The 21418-nt window shown below is 38.1% G+C and overlaps 1 protein-coding gene across 1 annotated transcript in view; it reads left to right on the top strand.

Moving 5' to 3' along the window:
* LOC122351560 (titin-like) overlaps nt 1-21418 on the top strand; it is a 152005-nt gene that overhangs the window by 18722 nt on the left and 111865 nt on the right. Inside the window, 19 exon segments of the mRNA XM_043248710.1 lie at nt 11808-12086; nt 12222-12785; nt 13047-13328; nt 13412-13690; nt 13787-14068; nt 14171-14449; nt 14552-14839; nt 14940-15218; nt 15318-15599; nt 15690-15968; nt 16085-16363; nt 18081-18362; nt 18450-18728; nt 18819-19097; nt 19185-19472; nt 19588-19866; nt 20129-20410; nt 20736-21014; nt 21094-21375. Of these exon segments, the coding sequence (XP_043104645.1) occupies nt 11808-12086; nt 12222-12785; nt 13047-13328; nt 13412-13690; nt 13787-14068; nt 14171-14449; nt 14552-14839; nt 14940-15218; nt 15318-15599; nt 15690-15968; nt 16085-16363; nt 18081-18362; nt 18450-18728; nt 18819-19097; nt 19185-19472; nt 19588-19866; nt 20129-20410; nt 20736-21014; nt 21094-21375 (5622 nt within the window).

Here is a 21418-nt window from a genome sequence, read left to right as displayed (position 1 = left end):
AAGCAAAACTCAATCTGTTACAAAAGGCTGTCAAAAAGAAAAAGAGACTTTCTATATCTACAATGTCTTCATCTGAGTTTGAAGTGGAATCAGTTACAAGTGAGCCTTGTTACACAGATTACGTTGAGAGACTGAGAGTCAAGCCATCTACTTTGCCTGAAATTCAACATGTCGTTCGCCCTGGTGAGGGTGAAAGTGGTAGAGGTTCAGCAGAATATCAGAGCAGACTGGAGAGAATTACTGGACTCAGCTCCCAGTCAGCAGAGCGAAGAGTCAGACACTCTTTTGAACCTCAGTCGAGATCTAGGGCACTTCGAATGATGAAGGGTGAACTCCCTCTAGAAGAAACTTTAAGAAAAAACGTCCAGGTTGATGTATCCGATGCACAGATAGAGCAAAGGATCACATCCAAAGGAAAGTCAGGAAAGGAGATGGAATATGATGTTTTAGCACACAAAGATGATGCTAGCCTTAGTCAGTGGGATGATGAGGTACAGACTAAGGCGAAGGAGCCATTTGTGTTGCAGTGGTTAGAAGCAGGAGAAGCTTCCAAACAAGCAAGCAATGCAAAGGAGATAAGTGCATCACATGAGGGGTCCCAAGAAAAAGAGTCTTCAAGAGCTAAGGCAGTGAAGCCAATGAAAGAAATATTCTTCAGTGATGAAGGCAAAACGGCTCCTGTACAGAAATTAGAACAGAGAGCTATGTCTGTGGAAAATGTCTTTGAGAAAAACCAAGAGAGTGAGTGCTTAGAAAGTGAAGATCAGTTCTTAGCTCAACGCATTCGAAAATGGCAACAGGATGTGCAGTGGGATGAAGAAGCACAGGTCAAGGCAAAGGAACCATTTGTGTTGCAGTGGTTAGAGACAGGACAAGCATCCAAACAAGTCAGTAGTACAATGGAGATCAGTCCATCTCAAGAGAATCCAGCAGAAAAAGAGTGTGCAAGAGCAAACATAGTGGAGGAAAAATTTCTTGCTGATGATGGTCTGCAACATGAAAGTAAAAAAGCTCCCTTAAAAGAATTAGAAAAGAAACCTATGTTTGTAGAGAACATCCTTGAGAAAAATGTGGAGGGTGATCACTTAGAGAGTGAAGATCAGTTCTTAGCTCAGCGTATGCGAAAATGGCAACAGGATGTGCAGGTTGATCAGGCAGAATCTGTTGTGCCCCGAAAGTCAGACAAAAAAGGCTCTTATCATGAATCTTTGGGTAAAGTTCATAATGAAGAAGTAGCAGCTTTGAAAGCTCAAAGGGAGTCTTCATTTACAAAGACTTCAAGAACTTCATTCAAAGAAAAACGTTCACGTGAACGCTCCGGTGAGAGTGAATTACATTTATCGCGAGAAAGAATAAATGAGTTAAAAAGTGAAAGTGATCCTGTCAGTGAAAAAGAGGCATTGACACAGCGTATAATGAAATGGCAACAAGATGTTTTGACAGTGCAAGAGCAGGCTGTTGAACTGGATCCTGACTGGGGTGGTGTCACTGAGAGGGCTTTAGAAAGTGCAGCATATAAAGATGTTGAGGTGGAAGAAATGAATAGGAGGTCACCACAGAGAACAGCGAAGGAGAGGTTCTTTTGTGACGTTTCTTCTCAGTCCTATGTAACTGATAGGTCTAAAACACATAAGCAAATTCTTTCTGAAGCTGATAGTGAGAAGTTAAGAACAGAAAGTGACTATTTTGTCAGTGAGGAGGAGGCTCTAGCAAAGCGTATTAAAAAATGGCAACAAGACGTTCCAATTGAACAAGAAGAAAGTGTTGAATTTGAATCTAATTGGGCCATTGCAGAGCATGTACTATCTTCTGTTGAAAAACCAGAGACAGTGTTGACATCAACAGGGGACGTTCCGTCATATACAAAGCCTGAACAGCTTGTGACTGATAAAATTGGTACAGATGTGAGTGGAGGTATTAAAAGCCTGGGTAATGAGGATGTAGTTCAGCGGCATCATGGTAATGTAAATGCTGTGACAATGCCTAGACAGGATCCTGATGTAGTACAGCAACAGAAAACCCTCTCAAAACAAGAAATACCCAGTGTTACTCCCACAGCAGGGAAAATATCTACAAGTGTAGTAAAACCAGGAGCACCCGTATTTGTGAAAACATTAATTCCAGAGGTTGAAGTAAAGAGAGGTGAGATGACTGAACTAAGTTGCCAATTCCAGGGAGATCCCCCACCGTCTGTTTCATGGCTTAAAGATGGACATCTTATAATGAGAGACCCTGATTTTGACGTTCGTACCAAAACAACTTCATCAACACTGACCATTTATTATCCAACTATTGACCATCAAGGTCTGCTTACTTGTAATATTGCAAACAAATATGGAAAAGCAAGTACATGTTGCATATTCAAAGTAACAGAAGATGTTTCTTTAAGGACAGAGATAAGACCTCCTCAAGAAGTTAAAGTAACAGAGGAATCGGTGTTCACTGAAGAAGAAATAATAGAAGAAGAACTTAAGTTAATAACAAAACCTCAGATAGACAGCAAATACACATTGCAGGTTCCTCAAGCAGTCATCCACATACCACAAACTTCAGACTCGTCTATTCATTCTTCACCAGTTGAGATCAGAATAACCGCTCCCACTCCGGTGCTAGAGATTGTTGATGAGGCTAAAGACACATTTGGTCCTGTTAAACAAACCTCAGAGTCTCCGGCTGATGATGGCATCTCTCAAGCCATGAAGCATAAGTTCACATTTTCTTTTGATGATGGTCGTGAAATTCCCCAGGTTGTTCAAGAACTAGAGAACATTAGTGCTTCAGAGGGACAGACTGCTATGCTTGAGTGCATTATAATTGGTGAACCAACACCTGAGGCCTTTTGGTTCCATGATGACATTTGTCTTGATCTTAACACCAGTAAATATAGATTTGAAGTTCAAGACAGATATTACAGGCTTTTTATTGACAATTTTACTTGTCTTGATGCTGGAACTTATAGATGTGTTGCATCTAACAAATTTGGGCAGGTTGAAAGTGTTGCTGATGTGTCTTTTGATTCTGTAACTTTGGACTCTGGATTTTCATCCATTGCCATGTCAGAGGTGGATAGCCAAACAAGATCTTTTGGCATTTCTTCGGAAATCACCAAAGTTGGAACAAAGAGTTTATCAAGTTCTTCTACATCATCTAAAGATGTTATTCAGTGTTTCACTTCAGTCAGTCCTGCTGGATTTCAAGATATTAGCAAAACCACTGATTCACATTACCCAGAGCCAGATGCTCCCAAAATCATTAAGCGCACTAAGAAACCTGCTTCAGACATGCCGGTAATAACAGGCTGTGGATTGCAGTCATCTGGGGCAGAAGTTAAAGTATCAAAATTAAAACAAACGTTTGAAGCACCAACAACTTCTATAGATGTGCATGTTGAGCCAACAGTACAACCAAAGGATGAGTCATCTTTTCCTATAGAAGATATTCCAGAGTTTTCTATTGAACCTGATCAATATGAAAAGGAACAAACAACTTCAATTCTTTCTAGTGAGGACAGGACAGATGATCTTACTTTGACTGCAGCTAAGACCTTCCAATTGAGAGCTCCCCCAGATGATACAGAGGCAGTTCTTGACAACACAAAATATACTTTAGAAACGTCAGAGATGAGAATGCCTTCTATAGAATCAAAATTATTTGACTCGCAACACTTTGTATCTTTGGCAAATGTTACTGAGGTCCAGCAGTCTCCCACTTTAGTCAGACCTCAGGCTAGATTACCAGAGAAAATTAACCCAAAATATAGTTCTGTTAGTCCTAAAACAGTTCCAGACCTCACCGTTCGGCAAAATATTACACAGGAGCAGGTATTTGTTAGTCAATGTGGCACTGACAACTCTGATAACACTGATACTATGGCAAAGTCAATGAAAATGGGCACCATTAGTATTAAGAGAGCAGAAGATGTGGACATGCCAGAGGATAACATCAGTCCAGTTGATATAAAAATGGTAGCTACAGATAGAGCAAAATCTATTAGCTTAAAATCCAAAATTGAGGTTGACAGAGCATTGCAATCTGACCCAGCAGATTACCCTTATTTAACACAGAGACAGCAATCACATCAGAAAAAACCTGCTAGGCAAGGGGTTGTTGGTGTTCCCAAACTTGAGGAAGAAGAAGTAACTTTTAGTGCTGTTTATGATTACTATAACCCACCAACTGATTGGGGAAGGCCTTTGTCGCCAGAGTCAGAAATGTCTATTGAAGTAGGTAGCACAGTGAGTGAAGATGTGGCAGAAATAGAGCGGTTTTACACACCCACTTCATCCACAGAAATTTCTCAAATTCAGAAGTCACCGGAAAATTTTCATACCCCCTCAGAGACTCCAGGGGGTCTTATGACACCTCGTGAATATCCATTTTCCCCTGTGGAACATAAGAGACCCTCAACAAGCTCCAGTGAAGATTTTTATTCTCCTGCCAAATTTCTCAGTTCTCCAGACGATGAAGGTATTGAAACAACTCCCCCTGTATTTACTATCGATGAGGGTATGATTCTTCCAGAAGGACGTGGATCACTAGTCTTGGGGACACTTCAGGAAAAGGTTCAGGGAATTCCTCCAGCTTTCCTTAAGCCACTCACAAAAAGAAGAGTTTTTGAAGGTGATTCCTTACAGTTCTGTGCTGAAGTGTTTGGACTACCCACTCCAGAAGTGAAATGGTTTAGAAACAAAACTGAGCTTAAGGCAGATGAGAGGACTAGTGTTGAAAGAGATGGTGATAACATTGCTCTGGAAATTAGGAATATTACAAAAGCTGACCAAGGGGAATATATTTGTGAGGCTCTTAATTATGTTGGTGAGGCAAAAAGTGTTGCTTTGGTTGTCGTTATATCTCAGGAAGCAAGGCAAATGCTGCCCCCTCCTGCTGTTACCCATCAGCATGTCATTGAGTTTGATGTTGAGGAAGATGAGGATCCGTCAAGGTCACCCTCTCCTCAAGAAATCTTGTTGGAGGTTGAATTAGATGAGAATGAAGTGAAAGAATTTGAAAAACAGGTAAAGATTGTCACCATTCCAGAATATACAGCTGATAACAAAAGTATGATCATATCTCTTGATGTTCTGCCAAGCATGTTTGAGGAAGGGGCTGTGGATTTTATAACGCAAGAAAGTGATGATTTAAAAATAGCTTTTGAAGTTACAGAAATGCCTCCACGGTTTATAAACCCAATTTATGACATTGAAACTCCTGAAAACACAAATGTAATGTTTGAATGTTCCTTAATGGGTATTCCCTCACCCATAGTTTCATGGTACAAAGGCAATGTAAAGATTCCTATGGATAAGAAAAAGTACATCTGTAGCTCAGATGGCGATAACCATTTTCTGAAGATTCTCAAAGCCAACACACATGATAGTGGCATATATACATGCAGAGCCATTAATGTTGTTGGTGAAACACTTTGCAGGGCGTCACTTACGGTTATGAATCCACAGGCATTCTCAGGCAAGACAAGGGGAAGAGAACTAACTGCAGTTTCTCTTGGCAGTGCAAAAGTTCAGCCTCAGAAATTTGACTTGGTTGTTGGAAACTCATCATTTGATGGAGAACAGACATCAGAGATAGAGCTTGAATTTGAGTTCCAGCAGGAATCCGATGAATCTCAGAAAGCTGTCAGACTGGTTGCAGTTACTGATAATGAGACAAGTGAGCAAGGAGAAAAATACGTTAGTATTAATTTTGATGTCTTTGCTGAACCCTCGAAAGATGAAAAAATAGAATTTAAAGGCAAGTCAACAAACACATGTAGTTTTCAGTTTCAGGTCACTGAAATCCCCCCCAAATGTATAATCCCACTGCAAAATGTCACTGCAGCTATAGGTACACCTGTAATGCTTCAGTGCTTAGTGAGCGGCAAACCAAATCCTACAGCAGAATGGTACAAAGATGGTGCTCCAGTAAAAAATGCTAGATATATTATCCAGGAGAAAGCATCAGGGCATTTCAATCTGCTTATAACAAATGTCACTCACAGTGATGCTGGTGAATTCAAATGTATTATCCAAAACAAAGCTGGTTACACTGAAACAACGTCATTGTTAAAAGTGTTTTAATTTGACATAATTTTAAAACAAATCATTGTTCATAAAACAATGTCAGAGAGGTTTGTTGTTTTGTTTACTTTGAATAGATGTAATGTAATACACATTTTTATGTATTACAGTTGTACATTATTGTGAAATTGTGTATAGAAACTTTTGCTCTATCTGCATTCAGAATTGTTGTTCAGTAGTATATATTTTAATTATTGATCCTTAATTTATTTAAAAGACCTGCTTTGATCCTCATTTACTTTTGACTATCTCACATAGTGTTCCAGTCTGTAGGGATGGTTTTAATTTGCTTCTATTTTTGTTTTTAGGGTGGTGTGCTGTATCTTTACTTTTTGGTAGTGAATTTTGTAATGAAACAAAATATTTGCTTATGTCTGCCAGCAGTATAGTTGAATTTCAAGCACAGTTTTCAAAGATCTAAAAAACATTTCTTGATAATGCATGCCCAGTATATTTGAAAGTCAAGGAAAATATTCAAGACAGAAATGTTTTAGTTCAAACTGCATGACTATTTATTTCCCATTCTGTGCCATTGTTCTGTGTGTGATCAGAAAAATAAGTAAGAAAAATAATTTGAATACTTTTTTGGAGAGTTTTTGGAGAGACTAGATTTTTCTTTCTTAATCATTTACAGTTTTGGTAAATGAGTTTTAGGATAATAATAAACATTTTTTGTTGTATAGTTTGATCATGTTTTCTTTCCCTAAAGGTAGTGGTAATTGGGTTATGGATTTAATAGGTTGTAAATAAAAAGAAGCTTAAAAGAGACAATGATATACAGTGATGATAGTTATTTTCTGTGTGTGTTTTTGTTCCTGTACCCTTCAGTTTAATTAGTTATTGTTAATTTTAGATAACAAATACAGGTGAGCTAGTCAAACCTTTACGGATAAAAAGTAAATTAGTGTGCCATCATTTCATTAGAATTACAAATGTTGGTTACATCCCATTTATTGTAATTCTGTTTACATGAAAAGTAAATAAAATTATGAAACCCTTTACTTTTATTTGCATTTTTTAAGTCTCTTAAGGGCAATGTTATGTCCGCTTCTTGACAAATTCTGAATGACCTCCATCTTTATCTTTTCTGTGATTTCTGAAGATAATTTGGTGAATCTTTAATCCCATTATTTTCATACAGAATTTTCTAGTTTGACTGTGAAGACCGAAGAAGAGGAAGAAACCTACAGCACATCACTACATTTACCTGAAAAATCAAAAACACTTGAACTCAAGCCAGAGCAAAAGCGTTTTTCTAGTTCTTTGGAACGGAAAAAAGAGAAACCTGTCTTTCAGTCCAAGCTTACACCTTCTGAAGTTAACGTTGGAGAGTCAGTTAGGTTTACTGTCACAGTATCTGGTTTTCCAAAGCCAAAAGTTCAGTGGTTCCACAATGGGAAGGTTATCACGTCTTCAACAGTTTATACGTTTGTTGAAGAGAGAGAGGAGTACACTTTAATAATAACACAAGTCAAAAAAGAGTATGAGGGAGAGTACTCTTGTACCGCCAGTAATAGATTTGGCCAAACCACCTGCAAGACATTGTTAAAGGTACATGTGAGTCAATTATCAGAAGCAGAAAAATGGGTGGAACGAATGTTCAAACTACCAGGACAACCACCGTGCTTTACCACACAAATCCAACCTGTGCAGTGTGCAGAGGGCAGTGATGTAAAGTTCCACTATAGAGTTACTGGTACTCCTTTCCCTGATGTTCAGTGGTTTAAGGGTAATTCTCAAATTAAGTCAAGTGAGATCTGTTCTGTTGTAAGTAACCCAGATGGCTCTGGCTTCCTAATCATGAATAACATCCAACAGAGAGACAGCGGACTGTACACTTGTAAGGCTGTTAATCCATTCGGGGAGGCCAGCTGCAGTGCTGAGCTGATAGTATTCCGCAAAAAAGTCTCAGTATTTCATAAACAGCAATTAGTTCAAGAGCAAAAAAGTTACAATGTGTCCATGCAGGAGGAAGCTACTGAATCTCGTTTGTACAGTGTTAGCCTTCCTGGACAGGCAGGTGCTAGTTTGCAGGGAGACCATCAGGTAATTTACACAATTGGTACAGAAGATAGGCAAATGGTAGCGAGTGAGCAAGTTGACACATTGCATGACTTGGATGTTTCCGTTGCAATTATGCACAAGGAGCAGGTGACTCATCAAGCTGCTGTATTGCAGTCTCATGAAGTTCAAGAGAGAGTCATATCTGCTTCAGTCCAGCCTCATCCAGTGGTAGCAACCCCTTTGAAACAGCTCCAGATGGCTACTATGACCTCAGCAGTTCAAGAACGCCAAGGTTTTACAGAACAGCACTTTGAACGAATTAAAAGTCCTGAGGTTACAGAGTTAGAAATTGAAAAAGAGCACCCCTCACAGGTAATGTCTGCCATAACTGAGAGTGTCACTCCACTGACGATTATCAAAGCTGAGGCATTATCAACCAGGGAAACAGAACAGATCAAGGCATCTCCTGAGCCAAAGTATCCAATATCAAGTCACCAAGTTGAAACGAAACTCCCAATTATTAAAGAACAATCACAGGTCATACCGCATACTCAGCAGGAAAAGGGCTACCAGGTTAAAGAGGGAGTTAAAATTCTATACAGTGCCATTTCAACAGAGAAGCAGCAGATCACAGAAGGACATACTAAAGAACTGCAAACACAAGAATCTACCTTTCAGACATCCGTGAAGAAAGAACCAACAAAACCAGCTGTCCTTTCAGTTAGTGAGACTGCTCAGACTTTATCAAAAGAACAGAGGTTATCGATACAGAAACCAAATGAAGAGACAGCATCTTTAATCAAAGATAGTGTATTTAAATCAGCTCTTATTGCTGAGGAAAAGCATCAACTACAAGCTGATCAGTCAAGTTTGATCCCAGGTTTAGAAAGTGCTATTTCAGTGCAGGCCCATAGAGAAGAAGATCAAGTTCTGCATTTACAGGTCATCACAGATCAGGATATTCTTCCATCTGAAGGCAGGTTCAGCAATGAGAAACCAAGCACAGAGAAAGCAGATGCTCAAAAAAGTTCTCTTCTTAAGCATACAGTGTCTGTGGATTTACAACAGACGGTGACTTGTGAGGAGTCTTCTCAGTTTTCAGCACAAGAAACAAAAATGTTCATTCAGCCTGGTAAGGAAGCTCCTGCCCCTTTGCATCTTCAGGCAGTTCAAATGGAAAATACATTGACTAAAGAAGGGATAATCTCATTGGAAAAGCCAGATGAACAGATTGCAGTACAGAGACAGGAAAAAGCCCGTCATCATGCTGCAAGCACAGAAGAGAAAAGAGAGCATACAGCAGATTATTGTAAAGATCTTGATGTGTCCGTTACAGGTGTGCAATCTGAAATCAGAAAAGAACCCAAACCTGAAAGTTTTCTTCAAGTCTTTTCAGAGCCTATGCCATTACCAAAGGAAACTCCTTTTGTAAGCGATCTTAAACAGCAGCGAGCCCTAGTACAGAAAGAAGATCACTGGAATATTGTGCATGTGCCATCTGTATCAGAGAGTCAGGATATAGAGGAGGGGCACACAGAGAATATAGGAACAATTGAGAAATTTGTGTCTAAAAGCGAAGTTGAACCTAAAATCCCATCTGAATTAATTTATGTTGAAGAAAAGGCTATCTCGACAGAGAGTAGCATTGCCCTTGAGGCCACTGAACAAGACTTTGCTGTTCAAATTCAAGAAGGACAGTCTGTTAGACAGTCTGTTTTAATGGAAGAAAAACGTGTAATCAAAGGTGAGCTATCTCAGGATATTACAAAATCTGAAACATCCACAGCAATTATCAGTAAGCAGAAGATGGGTAGCCTTTTAGTGTCAGAGTCAAGAGAGAGCCAAACTCTACCCAAAGAGCTCACTTTTGTTATTTCGCCTACAAAACCACATACATTAGACATTAAGCACCAATTAAAAAGTGCTCTTGCAACTGCTGTTGCTCTTGACCAGCCATTGATCCTGGCAGATGTAGTTGAGAGTTTAGGAGCTGTGGAAATTCATGAGGTAAAAGAAAAGAAAGAACCCAAATATGTAATGTTCACATATCTTATTACAAGTGCAAGTGCCCCACTTGAAATTACAATTGCTTTTGAAGGAGAATACCCCCAGACTGCTGATCTCAGAAGTGAACTTCATGCTGCTTTCTACTCTATTGTCTATCGAGAGCAACAGGTTATGACCTCAGAACAGCCAGGCACAATGCAAATCGACAGGCCCCAAAGATTACAGGTTACCAAGGCTTCTTCAAAAGAAATGCTTTCACCCATGGTAGAGACTGTAAGATTGACCGAAAATGTAGAACCTTTTACATCACCAATATCTCAGTCTGCAACTGTGAAAACTGAAGCAAAGGCTTCTTTTCAGTCCATAACAGCTAAAGAGAAAGCTTTTGTTCATCAGTCAACAGTTCATATGACAAGTGAATCAAAAATTGAGATTGAACAGTCCATCCAGGTTGAGCGACAAGAAACCAGATCTGTGACAGTAAAAGAACATGAGAAGGATATAGGAGCAGTAAGTATGACAACTGAACTTGTTTTGGGGCCTGTTCCAATTGAGCAGGCAACTGAAGTCGCCTTTCAGAGGGAGGAAAAGGAGGAATATATAACTGAAGCATTTATGAAATTAGAGAAAGAAGAAGTTAGAGAGGAGGGTTACCCAGTTTTTAAAAATTCCTTGGAGGATATTGTAATAGACGAACATTTAGAGGCAAAATTCTCATTGACTATTAGACGTGTAAAGAAAGTAAATTGGCTTTTTGATGGAAAATCTCTTAAATCTGGCAAAGAGTTCAAGTGTTCCAAAGACCATGACACTTACACATTAGTAATCAGCAAAGTTACAAAGGATCATCAAGGAGAATATACCTGTGAGGCTGTAGGTGATGCTGGCAAGACTTCAACATCCTGTCACCTCACTGTGGTCTCAAGAGGTTGGATTTACGGGATTATTCTGCCATCCCATCCCACATGACTAACTCTTGCCGTTCATAGCTAAAATAGAAACGCTTCATCAGACATGCTTTCTCTACACCAACTAATAGAACAGATCTTTGTATTTCATATGAAGATACCTTCTTAATATCTTCCTATCTGATCTTCTTCACAATGCTGTGATTTTGCCACCATTTTTACATCACTGAAAGTTTAGCATGTCCTCACTTCTTCACATCAACCCTTTACCTTCTAGATCTTTCAGTGTCATTTCAGTGTTCATCACCTTTGTCAATCCTGAAGTATTTTTCACTTTTTATTTTATTCATCTCTAGGAATTGGTTTTGAAATACTCCATTATTGTTTTCTTCATCAGCCATTAGGCACCTCATATTTCATTAGATTTATTTCATTTATTTTTTGCATGCATGCTAGGATGTCAAGTCATTATTTCACTCTTTATTCACTGTTTTTTCCTCCCTCATAGTGAGATCACCATTACTCTTCATGGTCACACTTTTTTTTACTGATCCATTACAGTCACCACAGAAATCGGCACTTTTGAAAATACCATATCCATTGTGATGGTTTAAGATGTAGCTCTTTCAATGTTTACATTTAACCACTTGCTAAACTTCTGCTAAACTCAAATAAATAGAATATTATAGAATATTATAGGTGTTTGAAAGTGCCAATCAGTGGTTTCTGCTTTTCATGTTCATATTCATTAAGTGTCAGCAAACATGTTAGATATAATGCACTAATGTGCTTTTTATCTCTGTGCACAATTCAGTGCCACCTGTTTTTAGGCACAAAATAAAAAATCTGGAGGTCAATGTTGGCAGTCCTGCAAAGTTCGAATGTGAGATTGAGGAGGCTCCAGGTGTGACCTTCAAGTGGTTCAAGTCTGGTTCTGAGCTCAGACATAGTGACAAATGCAGGATTATCAGTCTTCATCACACCTCATCTCTGGAGATATTTAGCCCAGCAGTCGCCGACAGTGGAGAATTTACCTGCAAAGCTTCAAACCGCCATGGAAGTGACAGCTGCTCTGCTCAACTAAGTGTGACAGGTAAGAAATATATATCTTTCCTATTGTCCGTTGGGCTTCTAGAAGTAGTTATCCTTGGCATTAAAATGCTTTGTGTATGATATGTTTTTGCTAAAGTTATGTATATCATTTTTTATTGCTATTTTCTTTTTATAGAGATTTTCCCACCAGAATTTGTATCAAAGTCCGATTCAATGACTTTATTTGTGGGCAAGCAAGCAAAATTTCAGTGTGTTATTTCTGGTTCTGAACCAATGAATGTTGTCTGGCATAAAGACAATATTGCCATTTCACTTGATGATCACTACAAAGCGTCTTCTGACAAGAACAAGTATTTTCTTGAAATCTTGAATTTACAACAAAGTGATCAGGGAACATACCTTTGCAAAGCTTCAAACAGTGTTGGTACAGCTACATGCTACACTGAACTGAGAGTTGTAGACAAACCCAACTTTGTGAAGAGCTTTGAGTCAACTACTATTGCTGTTGGAAACACACTACGTCTTGAGTGTCTGGTAGATGAAGACATTGGTGTTTCCATCATCTGGATGAGAGATGGCAAGAAGCTCCATACTACAATGGACTGTAAATTAGCTTTTGAGGAAAAAACAGCCTGTCTTGAGATTCAAAAGGCTAAAATTAAAGATACAGGTACATATACATGTACTGCTGCCAATGATGCAGGAAGCAGCAGTTGCTCTTCTAGTGTGACAGTGCAAGGTAAGACTTTGAGATTAATACTCTTTTTAAATGCAGTATTTGACACAAATCTGCATGTCAGGGTATTAATTTCTGTCAGTGTGCATTTGCATTGTTTAGACAGAGGTGACAAAGCTTAAGCATCAGTTGATGCTGCTCTTATTTGCCATATTAAGTATTCATTTATTCTTCAAATCTCTCTTATTAAGCTGTTTTTTTCTTAACTTGTCTTTTTCTCTTCAAATCAAAAATCTTTTTCTTCCTTTGCATTTCAACCCTTAGAACCTCCAGTCTTTGTTAAAAGGCTGGAGCCTAAGATCTTATGGAAACAAGGAATGTCTTCACGCCTGTCGTGCACTGTCAAAGGATCACCTGAACTCCATGTAACTTGGTTTTTGAATGACAAACCACTTAGTTCCTCTGAAAAACACAAAATAACTTTCAAAGCTGGCCAAGCCACTCTTGAGATTAGTAATTTATCTGAGTCTGACAGTGGAAATTACACTTGTGAAGTGATGAATGAGGCTGGCTGTGAAAGCTGCAGCTCTCAAGTAACTGTAAAAGGTAATTCTTAAGATTCTTACATTCTAAATAATGCTCACTATGTTGAGATTGAAGAGTCATCTTATTGCTCTTATTGTTTTTAGAACCTCCTGCATTTAAAAAGGAGTTGAAAATGGTAGAGGTTATCAAGGGGTGCACAGCCCAGCTTGAATGTGAAGTTACAGGCACTGCTCCATTTGAGGTGACCTGGTTTAAGAATAAAAATCCAGTATTCTCTGACAAGAAGTACAGTATTGTCTCAAAAGAGACAGTTGCATATTTGGAAATCAAATCATTTGAAAGTGCAGATGTTGGAGATTACCAGTGTTGCATTTCTAATGATGTTGGTAAAATAACTACAAAAGCAGTGGCCAAGTTGAAAGGTTGGTAGAATCCATTTCCGTGGCCTAATTTTTATATCTTTTTTGGTTGTTAATATTTTATTTTATGTGGAAATGTATATGCCCTTTTTCATGCAGAACCACCATCATTTGTAAAGAAAGTTGAGAACACCACTGCGGTTTTAGGCAGCGCTGTGAAAATGCAGGGAACTCTGAAAGGTTCTGCTCCTATCACAGTTCAGTGGTTTAAAGATTCTGAGATAGTCAGGGATGATGATCCTAATATTATCACAACTTTTGAAAACAACCTTGCTATTCTGGCAATAGCAAATGTGGCCATTGACCATGGGGGGAAATACACCTGTCAAGCTGAAAATGAGGCTGGAAAACAAAAATGCGAGGCCACTGTATCAGTACAAGGTTAGAATTAAACATATTAAGCGGATCCCTGAATTTTTTCTGTAACATTTTTATTAGTATTATTATTGATGTATTAATTTATTTATTTTATATTTGTTAAAGAACCAGCTAGATTTGTTGATAAACCACCATCCATCAGTGTGACTGCCGGTGACTCCGCAACTTTTGAGTGCAAAGTTTCAGGAAGTCCAGATCTCAAAGTAAAATGGTTCAGAGATGGCAAAGAGATTACAGGAAGTCGAAAATGCAAAATCTCTTTCAAAGACAACGTGGCAGCCTTGAAGATCCTCTCAGCGGAGAGGGGAGATAGCTCTGAATACAAAGTTGAAGTGTCTAATCGGGTTGGAAAAGAGCAGTGTTCTTGCTCAATTGTTGTTCTTGGTTAGTCCTATTCTTTTACAATTATCTTCCATTTTCTATTTTTGTATGTGCACATTTCATTTTTTTTTTTTTTTACAATGGTGTTTTACTTCTTTTGAGCAGATAAAATAATACCCCCAACTTTCACAAAAACACTTAAGAAGGTAGATGGTAATGTTGGAGGTACTATTCAGTTGGAATGCAAAGTATCAGGATCCCAACCTATAACAATATCTTGGTTCAAAGAAGGAAAGGACATTACAACTGGAACAAAATATAGAACAGAAATGCAGGAAAGCACTGCAGTACTGAAAATTACTGATTTAGAGACATCAGATGCTGGGGTTTTCACCTGCCATGCAACTAATGCTGCAGGACACAGTGAAACAAGTGGAACCGTTTCTGTAAAAGGTTAGAATTATATCAATTGAAAATATTTGTTGTATTTTTATGCTGTTGCCTTGAAATTTGGTTGTTAAAATAATCTCTTCCCCATTCAAATTAACTTTAGAACCCCCAGTCTTCTCTTTGAAACCTCAAAGCCAAGAAGTTATACCAGGAACTACAGTTGTCCTATCAGCTGCATTCACTGGGACAGCACCTTTTACTATTAAGTGGTTCAGAGAAGACAAAGAAATGTTAACTGGAGGAACTTGCTTCATCAAAAAAGAAGCCAACTCAAGTTCACTGGAGCTGCACTCTGTGAAACCATCTCAGTCTGCAAAATACACTTGCCAAGTGTCTAATGATGCTGGAAAGGTCTCATGCACAGCATCCTTATTTGTGAAAGGTGCTTTTTATCACTCTTGCTCAATTATTTTTCTTTTATATTTTGCAGAATAATTATTCAGTTAATTTATCTTACTGTGTTATTCTCTTTTTTTTTTAGAACCTCCAAAATTTGTAATGAAGCTTGACTTGACTAAACTAGTACTAAATGGGAGTCTTGCAACTTTGGAATGTAAAGTCACTGGCAGCCCAGAGATCAGTATTAGATGGTATAAAAATGAAACTGAAATTAGCTCAAATGATAAATATCAAATGGCCTTCATCGACTCAGTTGCTATGCTAAAAATTTCCAAATGCTGTGTTGAAGACAGTGGAGATTATATCTGCCAAGCATCAAATGAAGCTGGCAGTGACAGAGGCAGTTGCTTGGTTACAGTGAAAGGTTTGTTTGTTAATTACTTTACTTTTTAAAGATGTTAAAGTAATTTTTTGTAGGTTACCTCATTAGCTTCTCTGTGCTGTCTTATTTTAGAACCTCCCGAATTTGTGAAAGCATTTGAATCCAAAGAAATTGTTAAAGGCACAGATGTTTTGCTGGAAGGAACTGTGTCAGGCTCTGCTCCCTTTGAGATTTCCTGTTTCAAAGACTCAAAGCAGATCCGAAATGATAGAAGGCACATCATAAGCCTGACAAAAGATGTAGCAGCTCTTCAAATTTTGAAATTTGAACCTGGGGATGTTGGCAAATATCAGTGCACTGTAGAAAATGAAGTAGGGCAGATCTCCTGTGATTTTCATATTGCACTGAAAGGTTAGTAAGAACAGGAAATTCTTGGATATTCGTTTATGTATAAGTAAAGGTTATAGATATAAGTGTTGCTTGTAAACATTGTAAACAACATCTTGCGCTTGATATTCTTCAATTAGAGCCACCATCATTTGTGCAGAAGATGGATAATACAAATGTCCTCCTTGGTGGCGAGGTTTCCTTGCAGTGTGTTTTGAAAGGGTCAGTGCCTATGACCGTCTCTTGGATGAAAGATGACCATGAGATCAAGGAATCTGAGGATGTTCAGATATCTTTTGAGAACCAGACAGCAGTGGTGTACATTTCTAGTGTGCAGTTAAAAAATGGTGGAAAGTACACTTGCCAAGCTCAGAATGATGCTGGTAGTCAGAAATGTACAGCGGTACTGGCAGTAAAAGGTGTGTAGTAATCTTTAAATTAGATATTTATAATGTGGCTTTTATACTCAATGACACAGTTTTACACAGTTTATAATCATGCCATTTTGTTAAGTTAAACTTTAGTTATAATATCCATATACAGAGTGTTATTTGCATGTATTCATAAGTGTTTTACTGCACACAGAGCCTGCAAACATCACAGAGCAAGCCAAGTCTATCAGTGTTACAGTAGGTGATCCTGCTACTCTAGAATGCAGGTACTCTGGATCTAAAGTCCTTAAAGCAAAATGGCTAAAGGATGGCAAAGAGCTGACATCAAGCAAAAAGTACAAAGTACAGAGCACCGATACAAGTTCCATATTAAAAATTCTTTCTGCCGAGAAGAGTGATGCTGGAGAATATATCTTTGAGATTTCAAATGATGCTGGAAGAAGCAGTTGTGAGGCAGCTGTTACTGTTTTAGGTTAGTATGTGTAAAATAATAGCCATTTATGGTGTTTGTAACAATTGGAAATTTTAGATAATTTAGACTGAAGCTGCTATATTCTCCCTTCACTGTAACAGATCAAATAATCAAGCCTTCCTTTACAAGAAAATTGAAGGACATGGAGAGTATAAAAGGATCTTTTGCACAATTGGAGTGTTTGGTCTCCGGATCTCTTCCCATAACTGTCACTTGGTTCAAGGAAAATAAGGAGATAGAAACAGATGAGAAGTATAAATGCATATTCTTTGAGAATGCAGCATCTTTGGAAATCAGTCGTCTTGATAGTTCAGACAGTGGCAACTACACCTGTATTGCTAAAAACAAAGCAGGAACTGTTCAGTGCTCAGGCACACTGAAAATTAAAGGTTTGCAATTACTGTTGGCTTTTTTATAAATTCGAAATGTATTTGTTAGTTTGTAAAGTTAAAAATAGTTTCTTATGCAATCTTATTGTTTCATGTTGTTTTATCTTTGTTTAATCTTTAATCTTAAATTTTTGTACGCAGAACCTCCATCAATAATTGAAAAACCTGAATCACAAGACGTTATACCAGGATCCAGAGTGCAGTTTAATGTGCTTGTGTCTGGCACACCGCCACTGACCATTAAGTGGTTTAAAGATAAGAAAGAGGTTTCATCAGGGATTGACTGTTCAGTTCAGAAAAATGACACCTCTAGCTCACTTGAGCTCTTTTTTGCTAAGCCTTCCGACTCCGGAGACTATATCTGTGAAATAAGTAATGATGTTGGATCGGATGCTTGCCAAGCAACGCTCTTTGTTAAAGGTTTTTACAAAAACAATTTTTTAACAATTTTTCCCCTATTATTAAATGCTGAAGTACATTCTTTTTCTTTATTTTTACAGAACCACCCAAATTTACCCGCAAACCTGAAAAAATAACAGTTGTAAAACCAGGCCAACTGGTAGTTTTTGAATGCCAGATTACAGGCACTCCAGAGATAGACACATACTGGTTCAGAGATGGGAATGAAATAGGTCCAAGTGACAAGCATAAAATGACTTTTGTCGATTCTCTTGCACGGCTTGAGATAAGTAGCAGTGATATCAAAGACAGTGGAGTGTACTACTGTGAAGCCCGGAATGAGGCGGGCAGTGAGAGCTGTAGTATGGAACTAAGAGTGAAAGGTTAGTATGTAGTGCATTTTATAGTTATTTTGATATGATTCCTTAAGAAATGTCTGGCCAGAACGTAGATTTTTCCATTCAAAGTTTTCTTCTTTTTTCAGAGCCTCCCATTCTTGTCAAACCACTGAGTCCTCTTGAGGTTGTGAATGGCTCAAATGCATATTTTGAATGTCAGGTAAAAGGCACAGCTCCTTTTGAGGTGACCTGGCAAAAAGATTCAAAGGACATCAAATCAAGCCTTAAGCATTTAATTTTGCAGAAGAATGGTTCTATAATGACTCTTGATGTGCAGAAATGTGATGCTTTAGATGTTGGAGAATATCAGTGCACTGTAGCAAATGAAGTTGGGAGTTGTTCAAGTCAGACTACACTCAGCATAAAAGGTTAGAGTATATTTAGTATGTTTAATAAGTCTGATATATTTAGGATTTTATCTCTTTTTATTTAACATATTTCACATTTCCAATCAGAGCCCCCATCATTTGTGGAGAGGATTGAGAATGTTGTCACAGTTTTTGGAAAAAAAGTGGAGTTTAAATGTGTTGTAAGAGGATCGCCACCTCTGTCCATACAATGGCAAAAAGATGAAAACTGGATTTTGGAGGATCCTTCAATTGAGAGGACTTTTGAAAATAATATTGCTACTTTGAGAATCCCTGTGTGCGAGTCAATCCACAGTGGAAAATACACCTGTCAGGCTGTGAATGAAGCAGGGCAAGAAAAGTGTTTTGCTACCCTTTTGGTTCAAGGTTGGTTTTTTTTTTTTACAAGTTTTTGTAGCTGTCAAACATCCTGTAGCTGACTATCTGTTATAAATATGTTTGTTATATTATTCCCAGAGCCACCCCAGATAATCGAAAAGCCAGAGGTCATTAATGTCACTGCTGGAGATCCAGTAAGTTTTGACTGCAAAGTTACAGGGTCTCCTGAGCTGAAAGTGAAATGGAGTAAAGATGGCAATGAAATTATGCCTTCAAGACAGCACAGCCTCAGCTTCATCAATAATGTTAGCCAACTTAAAATTCAATCTGTCCGTTTGGAAGACAAAGGAACTTATGTATTTGAGGTTTCCAACCACATCAGTGCCTGCCAGTGCAAAGTGACTTTAAATGTGCTAGGTTAGTGATATTCATAATTAATGTCATAATTTGTACTATATTACTTTTAGTTATATTTATGATCTTTAATTTCTTTGTCTTTGTCAGAGCAAATAATCCCCCCATCCTTCATCAAACCTTTGATGGAGATGGAGGAAATTCTAGGCACCAGTGTTCAAATTGGATGTAAAATATCTGGCTCACTCCCTATAACTGTGGAATGGGTGAAGGACGGAACTAAACTGTCAGGAAGAACCAAACATAAACTTCTTCAGGATGACAACAGCGTGTCTTTGGAAATTGAGTGTTTAGAGAAAGCAGACACTGGAACGTATATTTGTAAACTTACAAACAAAGCAGGCAGTTGTGAATGCAGTGGTACACTGAGAGTGAAAGGTCAGATAGCTTTTGTAGTAGCATATTTTATTTTCAAATATATATCCTGAGATCTCTGATGGCTGCCAGTTTCTTTAACAAATGTATATGTCTTTTTTTCCTATTAATGATTTAGAGCCACCAAGCTTTGTGCTGGTTCCTGAATCACAGGCTGTCATACCAAATACCACTGTTCGGTTTAAGAGTACCTTTAAAGGAACACCTCCATTCACAGTGAAATGGTTCAAAGATGACACTGAGCTAATTTGTGGACCTTCATGTTTTACTGGCCTGGAGGGCCTCTCGTGCTTCCTAGATCTTTTTTCCGTTGGAATATCACACAGTGGAACTTATTCTTGTCAAATAAGCAATGATGCTGGTACCGCTAAATGCACCACAACCTTGTTGGTAAAAGGTTGGACCTCTTTCAAGTACTCTTATCAGTGCTCTTCATTATCATTCTTTTTTCATGCTTCACCATTTGCATGTTCTTGTATTGCTTATACAAACTGTCTGTCTGCCTTTCATAATCATCTTACTTCATTACGCTTTACTCCCTTTCAGCCATCATGTGCCTCTTGTCATCTGCCATCTTTTTGAAACCATCCTCAGCGCCCCATTTTATTTATTATATTATTAATATAACATGATAACATGTTGTAATTTTGATTTTACAGAACCTCCAGAGTTTGTACAGAAACTTCCAGCTGCAAAAATCATAAAGATGGGAGAGTCACTCCAGCTTGAATGCAAAGTCACTGGCACAGCTCCTCTAAAAATTAGCTGGTACAAAAATGATGCTGTTCTCAGTGATGGTGACAACTTGAGAATGGCATTCAATAACTCTGTGGGAGTCCTCGAAATGTTCAAATGCAGCTTTGAGGATAATGGTGTCTATACTTGTGAAGTTCAGAATGATGCGGGAACTAAGAGTTGCAGTACGACACTCACAGTCAAAGGTAGACAATAAATGGATCTTCCATTCACTAATTAATGTTTAGCGTTAACTGACTGTTTCAGAAGCAGAGTTCTTTAAGTGTAGTTTATTTTTTGTATGTCATTATAGTTTCTATTAAGGGTGAATTTGGTTTTATTTTTATATTTTCAGATTGTTCAGTTAGTTTTTTTTCTCACTGGTTAATAATTTAAATTCTTAAATTTAATCTTGTTTTAAGATTAAAAAAAAAAAACACTTTAGAGGATATGATTTATACATTTTTTTATTTATATATTGATTGTAATATGCATAAGTGCTCATTTTGTTTCGATTTACATTTTTTGTAGAACCACCAACTTTCCACAAAGTGCCAACACCAGTTGAGGGACTGAAGGGCAAAAATGCCAGTCTTAACTGTGAGCTGAAAGGCTCAGCACCTTTTGAAATTACCTGGTTTAAAGATAAAAAACAGTTAAAGGAGAGTAGGAAGTACAAATTTGTGTCTGAGGGATGCTCTGCTACTCTCCACATTCTTGGACTGGAAGCATCAGATGCTGGAGAATATGAGTGCAAAGCATCAAATAATGTAGGAAGTGATTCTTGCCAGGGCACTGTAAAGCTAAGAGGTCAGTGCTATTTTAAAGTATTAAAAAAGAGATTTTGTACTTTTTTGAATTTCTGATGACTCTTATTCCTGAAATTCAGAACCGCCAGCATTTGTGAAGAAATTGTCCAACACGACAGCCATCTCTGGTGAGGAGGTGGTTTTGCTGGCAGTGGTCAAAGGCTCACAGCCTATGACTGTGTCTTGGGTTCAGGATAAAGACCACATTCTCAGAGACGGGGACAACAGGAAAATTACATTTGAGAATAATCAGGTCGCCCTCAAGATCTTTAAAGCTGACTCTACTAGCCCTGGAAAATATACATGCCAACTTAAAAATGATGCCGGAGTAGCTGAATGCACAGCGAACTTAACTGTCCTAGGTTTGTACGAACAAGACAGTTTTCTCATTTGAGTATATATATA

The sequence above is a fragment of the Puntigrus tetrazona genome, chromosome 9 (assembly GCF_018831695.1).
Source record: "Puntigrus tetrazona isolate hp1 chromosome 9, ASM1883169v1, whole genome shotgun sequence".
NCBI classification, from domain to species: Eukaryota; Metazoa; Chordata; class Actinopteri; order Cypriniformes; family Cyprinidae; genus Puntigrus; species Puntigrus tetrazona.
The sequence above is the reverse complement of the archived record's forward strand: the minus strand, read 5'-3'. Positions and strand labels throughout refer to the sequence as shown.